Genomic DNA, 8,535 nt, shown 5'->3' with positions numbered 1-8,535 from the left:
AAAATCACCAGCTGTCTCAGTAAACCCCACCCAAATTCAGCAATATGCAGCTTCTCTTCCTGCTTTGCTTTTTTCCAACTCTTCAGTAAATATGGATTTGGCATTTGGAACAAGGCTAATACTGTTGACAGAGAAAACAGTATGGTCCTTGCCCTTGGTTGGAATGGTGCTTATAGTGCAGATGGGTAGGAATAAAAACCTCATTCTTTACTGAGTAAGCAGCTGTCACTCAAATAACATAGGAGAAAAGGTTTAATATTCCCAGTTTACTGCTTCTTTTCTCTCAAGCCCTCTGAGGCTGTCTCATCAAAATATGCACCAAAACCAAACATGACACAGAAGACACACAGTCCAAAAAGGGCATAACCTTGTAGCTTGAGTGACCCTTTAGCTTCACAGTATCCTGTTCTCTTCTTTTGCATGACAGCTGAGGGCATATTTGTCAGTCCCTTCTCTCTTTGCTCTTAGGTGTGAAATCCTGTGTGAAAGAAGCTGTCTTTATCCTACCATTCCACTATACCAGGCATGCCACAGAGTAAATGTCACCTGTGATGTTCATCACAGAACACTCTTGGGAGAGAGACTTCCAGCTATGGCTCTCTGTAAGCATTTTGCTATCTTTTTCATTTTGTTCAGTCTGCTTTTCTGCCCTTGATTGTGCTTCTGCTAGCTATCAGATATGAGGGACGATCATAAATCAAAAAATGCTTTGTTTATTTGTCTCTTTTCTCTTAGAACACTCATGGCTTATTCTGGTTCTGCAGAAATACATGTGAAAGGAGCACAAAAGCATATAGCAAGATATATGTGCTCAAGAGTAAGATTTAATTGGTCTTAAAACAGTCCTTCTAAAACAACTGCCCCCTTCCTCTTTTTTTTTCTCTTGAAGGTAGAAATCAGATCAGTAAGGGGCAAAGCCTGTGAAGAAATGATGATCAAAGGAATCATTTTATTCTTGAATTTATTCCTGCCTCTCTCCCCCATCATTATAATTTTGCAACCAGGCTTGGAGGGAAATTTCAACATGGAGTTAGTTGTGAGAGATGATTAGATTACGTGTCTTAAAAACAAATCAGTTTCTAGGATTCTGTAATAGTGGTGAAAATAGCTTTTTTCCTAAGATTTTTTTTTCTCCCTTTGCCTAAATTGGTGATGATGCACCTAAGAGGAGACTGACTGGCTTTTCCCTCAGTGGGACAGTCAAATAACATAATATGCTTTAGTGCAATATAAATATGTGCTAGAAGCTCTTGGCATGTTTATTCTTTAAAATTATCAGGCCTATTTTTACTTTAGATTTCTAATTTCCTTCATGACCTTGGCTCATCAGCTTGTAAGCATTTTTATGGTTGCTCTAATTGAATCACAGATCCCAGGATGATCGATTTTCATCTACAACAAGAACAAGCAGTTCTCCTTTGTGAAGTCCAAGACTTAAACATGTTTTATTTCAGGACCCTGAGAGGTCTTTAATGCCATATAAGACAACTTAGAGAGAGGAAACTGGGCTAAAAGAAAAAGGTGAGAAAATAAGGTGTCAGAAGAAAGAGTACTGAGTTTGGAGTCGTCACCTATACCCGAAATCCGACTCCCACCGCCCCTTAAGTTGGAATTATGACTATCCTACTCGGTCTCTAGGTAAGGGGAGTCAGCCCCCATCTTTATTGGATCTCAGTTTCCCCCTCTGAAAAATAATGGTGTTTTAATTGCAGAAAACAAGCTAGTCTATCACCCAGCGCTGCCAAGAGCCTTCTGGGCAGGGAGCGGCCAGGTTAGGACGTGCCACTGCAGCTGCCAGACACTGCAGCAATTGCCATGGCAGCAGAGCTTTGCCGCATCCACAGCAGCAGCTTCGGCCGCAGTAGCCGCAGTCCTTAAGCAACTGCCCGAGCCTTAGTAACAGCACGAAACCTTCCCCCAGCCCCTCTTTTCGGCCCCACCCCGCACAGGGTCTGCAGAGAAGAAAGGGCGCAGCTGCAGAGGCACCTCCCCACCCCCTCCTCTCCGCCCACGTGAGGTAGTCTGGGGCTAGGAAAGGGGGAGACGAGATAGACTAGTCAGAAGAGGCGGAGGAAAGGAGAGGAAGAGAAGGACAAGGAAGGGAGTGCAGCAGAAGCCACAGGAGGAGCCCGACGAGAAGAGGTGGAGCTCGGGGAGACCGAGAGATAGACAGACGGACGGACGGAGAGAAAAGGGAGACAGGGAGGAAAAGGGAGACCGAGGCAGACAGTCTAGCCTGAGAGACAGTCTGGACACGTAGCGTCTAAAACGAGACAAAAAGAGAGACAGAGAGAAAGAAAGCTATAGAAAAAGAGAAATAGAGAAAGCAAGAAAGGAGAGCCAGAAGAGGAAAGATTGTGGACAAGCAGGTGAGAGGGGAGGGGGTCGGGAAAGGCCCGAAAAAGACGCGGGAGGAGAGGGGAGGTAAGGGTTGCCCAGGGCAACCACCTTGCCTAGACCGAGGCCCATTGACGTCAGTGATAGAACGCTGATTGGTCGTGGCTGGTTAGTTTCCGGTGTGGGGGGGAACCTTTTGAGCAGTCAAGATCATTTGAAAACCGCCGAGGTGGAGGGGGGCGACGCAAAGCGGGTCCAAGACGGCTCTCAGCCTCCCACTCCTGAAAACTCTGAGCGTGCAGTTGTCAGCACCTCGGTAAGTGGAGCGTTTCCGGGGTCCAGCCTCGGTCGTGCTTCGCTGCCGGCGGATCCGTTTGTTGCGACTGGAGGGATCCAAGATGGCGCCTCGGGGAGCGCTCTGGGGAAGGGCCGCACCCACCCGTCCTCTCCCTTCCCCCTTCCCAGCCAGGCCTCTGGGGCTGCTCCCGCGGTCCGTCCCCCGCCGCGGTATTCTGTAGCCATCCCCAACCAGTCGGGAAGCATTCACTTTTAGTTCCCTCCTACAAACCGCATCCCCTATCTCGGCTCGCGCGCGCCCTCCCCTTTGCTCCTCCCATCCCCAAGCCCCCTCCTTTCTCATTCCTGCGATTCTCTCCCCCTCCTCCCGTTTCTGAAAAAGGAGCATCTAAACCTGATCGATCCAGTAAAATAAAATATGTGAAAGTGGTCTGCGAACTTTAAAGTGCTGCATACATAATACATTTCAGGGTGGTTGTGAGACTAAGGTGAGATATTAGAGTGCTTTGTTTGCAAATCTTAAAGCGATGTATAAATGTCAGTTATTATTGATATTGTTTTCGTTACAAACGTATGCTGTTATTGTTATTACCTGTTAATCTATCCCAGATCTTAAATCTTTTTGTTCCCGAAACTCCCATAATTGCATTTTGTTTTTATCCCGCCCCTCTCCCTCCCTCCTCCTCTTCCCACCCCCGTGTCTTTCCCCTCTTCTTGTCATTTTCTGCACCTTCTTTCCCTTTTCCCCCATTGAGCAGTATTTCCTTCCCAATTTTCCTTTGTTCTTCACCTATGTCTAAGCCAGTTTTTTATATCTCTCTGCTCATGTCCTCTCCTCTCCTCCCCTTCCCTTCTTCTCTTTCTCTCTGCTGTTGCCTGCCAGCTTCTACTAGGTGGTGATTTGACCTCCCCTTTTCATTCTTTTACAGAGTTCCCAGTGGGCATAAATGAAACGAAAGGCAGTATTTTGCTGTCCCTCAAAACAAAAAACTCAAACTGATAAATGGTTAAGTGGTCCAATCTGCAGTTTTGACTCTCCTGCTATGGCGTAGTGGATGAGTTGTAACTTTAACATTTCTCTTGAATGTCTCTAATTCTCTCCCCTGCCCTACATGAAAGTAGGAACACAATTTTTCCTTTTGGGAGTAATTTATTCAAATTTGGAGACTTAACAAAAGCACGATTAATTTTATACAGGAAAAGCTGTAAGATCCCACAATGGTTACAATGTAGCTTTTGTTTAATGGCTACAAAATTATTAATTTCTATTGTAACATTGTGCCCTTTCTCCCTCAGGCTGCTGTGCATGTTAGCATCAACTCAGCTTTTGGTAGGCCGCAGCCTTAATGGGCATTGTTCTAAACCAGAAAGATTTTTTTCAAAATAAGATGTTAAATCTCATATTTGACAGACAACCATTTAAACTGAAGAGTTCTAAATAGATGAAATTTCTGACACAAGTAATAAACATCCATGGCAAGCCGTAAAACAACAACCACCAAAACTCTTTAATTTTATGCTATTATGAAAGATTCAAGAAGTTTGTCTTAACATCAGAACTTCCAAGGAATATATCCTCAGCTTGGCAAGGACATTTCTCTGTGTCAAAATGGAGGCTAACCTAAGCAGGAAAGCCCCACCAGCCAGTTTGGGATCTTTTAATTGCCAAGGGTTTGAAATGCAGTCTCTAGAATAACCTGTTTGGGGGAGCTTTTTTGGTTTTAGAGTCTGAAAAATAAATTTCTGCAAACAGGTAATGGTACATGTTTGGATTTATTCAAAGATTCAAGTAATTTTATATATATATTTTTTCCATTCCTTTTTATTGTGGTCTTTTATTGGGCCTCTTGGTTCATTTTTGAGGTCTCAGTTTCCTTATCAGTAAAACAAAGGTGTTGGCCTCCATCACCTCTGAGGTCCCTTCTAATCCATGCATTTTAAAAATGTTATGCCACTATTGTGATTTGACTGAGGAGAGTCAGGGTTGATATTTAAATTTAATGTGTTGTTATTATAGTTGTAACTTTTGTCACATATACATGAAATGATTTCAGATTTTGAAGAGTAAAAGATCTGATTTAACTCTGCAGTTGCTGGTTTTCATGGTTTCTTGACATGCAGAGTCACCTTCCCAGTACTTGTGAATAAGATTGAAGCATTATTCCACATTGTTGAATGACCTGGAGAATGTGTAGTAGTTCAATCTTAGCGGATGTTATATGTCTTTATTTTATTTTTTATTTTTTTGCCTTTTGGAGGGCAATTGGGGTTAAGTAACTTGCCCAAGGTTACAGGGCTAGTATTTTGTGTGGGTGTTAAGTGTCTGAGGCCAGAACCGAACTCAGGTCCTCCCGATTCTGGGCCGACACTTTACTCACTGCGCCACCTAGCGGCCCCTATGTCTTTTTTAGTAGCAGGTTACCATGTTTTATCAATTGTAGCAGCAAAGTGCTTTTAGTGTTTCTAATTTGTGGACTGTCGGTTATCAAAATTTTCATTTCCAATTAATTAGGCTATGTATTTTTTTAATATGCAGCAGTAATATTTATTAAGCATTTATCATTGTGATTAGTAAATAACACATCAATAACAATTCCTTTCTTTTAAAATAGAATAGATTTTTGTTTTGTGTGATTATGCACATGGACTTCTTCAACTTGTCCAGGATTTTACAATTATTTTCTTAAAAAAAAAAGTTTATGTTGAAAGGGCATGAGGATTCCAATTTATCATGGACGTTGTCCAAACAAAATGAGTTAAATGAGTCCAAACAAAATGAGTGTAGGGCTTCAGAAGACTTTTTGAGTCAGTGTTTTCCCTATTTTTTATTTTAAACCAGTCTCCACTCAGTGTTAGGAGGCTTATAATATAAGCTTGTTGGAAAAGCCTTGGTTTTTCAATATTACCTTCAGTTGCATTTCAATTTTTAGCTAAAGGGTTTGAGGGGAACATAGTTTGAGCTTGATGAATAAGCTTTTTTTAATGGGATCTGTTTTGCAGTTAAGAGATGTGATGTATTTCAGATGAAAATATAGTTAATGATATTTTGGTTTTCCCTGTCTAAGAAACCTTAATGACCAAGGTATAAATTAATATATAACTGACTTTTGAAACACTGATTTCTTTTTATCCATCAAAGTAATTTATTTGAGCCTATTTCAGAAACTCTTTGAAATGAACCTTTTAAAATGTATGAACTTTAAGGCATATGATTTGATTGCCTGTACCAATTTAATTGGAACCCTTTTTTAAGGATAATTAAAATGTGTAGGCAGCACAGTGTAATGGAAAGAGTACCAGAGGATTTGGATTCTAATCCTGCCTCTCTCACTTGTGTGACCTTGGGCAAGTTACTTTGACTCTTTTGACCTCAGTTTATCCTAAGAGTCCCTGAGACACTCAGGGGGCCTACAAGGACAAAATTTTTCATGATGCTACTAAAATATTAAAATGTTCCTCCCTCTTGCAACTGTGTATCAGTGAGGCCAGATTTACTTTATATGGACCGGAGCAAGAGATTGAAATGCAGAAGCAGATATGAGAAATAGTTCTTTTCTATTAAGCCAGACAATAAATAGATTTTCAAAAATATGTAAAATGATGCCACTCTTTTGTATACTTTCTGTTTTGTTTGGAAAATACAAGTCTTATAAAAATGAAATTTAATGGTTTTAATGACTATTATTTTAAAATGAATTAATATTTTAAAAATTGATCAGTTTTGATTTTCTTGTGAAGATCTAATAAATTAATAGTTGTGAAAAGCCCTTATCTCAGTGCCTGCACATAGTGGGCGTTATATAAATTTATATTCCCTTCTCCTTTCTTACATGGTAAGTATTAATGGACCTGACAAGCAAAAGCTCTTTGGAGCCCTTAATATTTTTGAGTGTAAAAGGATCTTAAGACCAAAAAGTTTTAGAACTACTAAATTATGATAATCTTAAAAAAATTTTCCAGCTTTAAATCTGTGGTCTTATATGAGTAAGGAAAATTTTGATGGGACTTTGCTACCAAGGAAAGTCTGATTATCAGTCAGGATTATTGATAGAAACTGATGTCATAAACAGGAGATTCTAAAATAAGATGGTTTCAGATCTTTGTATCTTTTGTTCCTTTTATGGTTTGTTTGAAAAAAAAGACATAACAACTAGTAAGCGAAGTGGTGGTGCACCTAATATATTAGGAAATTCTTAACTAGATAGGAGTATACATTAGGAATAAATCACAGAGATTTAGAAGCACACCCTTGTAATATTCCTGTTTGCTATATACTGTATATATCCCACACCATTAAAATGAAGTGAACTGAGTGAAACTCCTTCAAAGGGTTAACTTTTCAGAAGTCTTAGGAATAGCTGTTGAAAAATTCTAGGACCATAGCTTAGCTTACTATATCCAAATGTTCACAGTAACTAGTCTTGCCTTAGGAACTGTACTTTTTTTTTAATTTTTTTTTTTTTTAATCTAAGCAGTTGGGGTTAAGTAACTTGCTCAAGGTTACACGGCCAGTTATTTCTGGGTGTGGTGCTAAGTATCTGAGCCCGGATTCGATCCCGACACTGGGGCCTGTGCTCTTACTCACTGAGCCACCTGGCTGCCCCTTGGACTTGTTTCTTAATGGAAGAATAACTACATCTTTAATTCCCTCCCCCCCCCCCCCCCCCGATTCTCCCTGGGTGAGGGGGAAAATCAAAGATGAAATTAAACAGTATGCCATTAATAATCAAGTGTAGTTCTTAAGGCAGGATTCAGTTACTGTGGGCATCACTCAAGTTAGAAATACCCATTTGAGATATTGAGCAGAATAGAAGCTTGGTTTTGGTTTTCTCTTTCTAAATAGTTTGTGTAAGTATATATGTACATTTTTCTTTTCAGCTAAGAGCAATGGCAACTAGCAGCGCCAATAGTGAGGAGGAGCGGAGCCTCCGGGAGTGTGAGCTCTATGTCCAGAAGCATAATATCCAGGCACTTCTTAAAGATTCCATTGTACAGCTCTGTACTGTTCGGCCTGAGAGACCCATGGCATTCCTTAGGGAATACTTTGAGAGACTGGAGAAGGTAAAAAAAACAACTGAAAAACAAAAAACCCACAAAAAAAGTTGGGGGAGGAAGAGGGAAGGGAAGAATGAGATTTAAACACTTGCTGAATTTTAATTGCTAATCAATCTTACTTGTACCAGTTGCCTGGGTAAGTCTTTGTTAGTGAAAAGTATCATTTTCAGATGCATTTGCAATAATCTAAAGTAACCTCTGAAAGAACAGTTCCTTCTATCTGCATTAAGAAATGGTAAGTATGGTACAGCTAATTCTATGGTTATATTCAATGGGTATGTCAAAAGTTCTCCAGAATGGGATTTTTCTTTTTTTTTTTTTTTTTTTTAAAGCAAGTGGGGTTAAGTAACTTGCTCAAGGTTACAAGACCAATTATTTCTGGGTGTGGTGCTAAGTATTAGAACCCAGATTCGATCCCAGGTCATCCTGACTCTGGGGCATGTGCTCTTACTCTCTGTGCTAACTGGCCGCCCCCAGAATGGGATTTTTCTTAAGTAGCTTGAATATTTTCCAACAAAATCTTGCTTATTCAGTTTTATAACTTATATTTGTAGAAATATAATTAACTGAGGAGCTCCCTTTCTTTTATGATTAGTAAATTTTAGCCAAACCTATGGCTGAATTACAAAAATTCTGTATTGTATAATTTTTTTCTATATGATGAATGGAGGTTACTCATTCTAAAGCGGAATGCACCTATTGAGGGAGCCCCAGTTTTCACTTTTTTTTTTTGTCATTTTTTGGCACATTTGTATAAAAAAATTAATCCAGTTTTCCTTTTCAGAAAGTGATCTAGGGATATCTGCTGATTTTGTTTTTTGGTTGTCTGAAATTTTTTTATTTGCC

At 40.0% G+C, this 8,535-nt stretch overlaps 1 protein-coding gene across 2 annotated transcripts in view; it reads left to right on the top strand.

Moving 5' to 3' along the window:
• The first annotated feature begins 2,015 nt into the window (after positions 1-2,015).
• The window catches only part of PRKAR1A (protein kinase cAMP-dependent type I regulatory subunit alpha), a 30,134-nt gene continuing 23,614 nt past the window's right edge, over positions 2,016-8,535 (top strand). The window contains exons 1-2 of one of the 2 annotated variants that reach the window (XM_069076556.1): positions 2,016-2,369; positions 7,513-7,695. In XM_069076556.1, coding sequence (XP_068932657.1) covers positions 7,522-7,695 — 174 coding nt within the window. In that variant the 5' untranslated portion in view covers positions 2,016-2,369; positions 7,513-7,521. Of the gene's footprint in view, positions 2,370-2,496; positions 2,654-7,512; positions 7,696-8,535 lie in introns of those variants that run through there. The other variant, XM_069076558.1, reaches the window with a different exon arrangement.

Source organism: Petaurus breviceps, unplaced genomic scaffold, assembly GCF_028583685.1.
Source record: "Petaurus breviceps papuanus isolate PSGF00001 unplaced genomic scaffold, PetGlider_PUasm1.0 90925, whole genome shotgun sequence".
In the NCBI taxonomy this organism is placed as follows: Eukaryota; Metazoa; Chordata; class Mammalia; order Diprotodontia; family Petauridae; genus Petaurus; species Petaurus breviceps.
The sequence above is the reverse complement of the archived record's forward strand: the minus strand, read 5'-3'. Positions and strand labels throughout refer to the sequence as shown.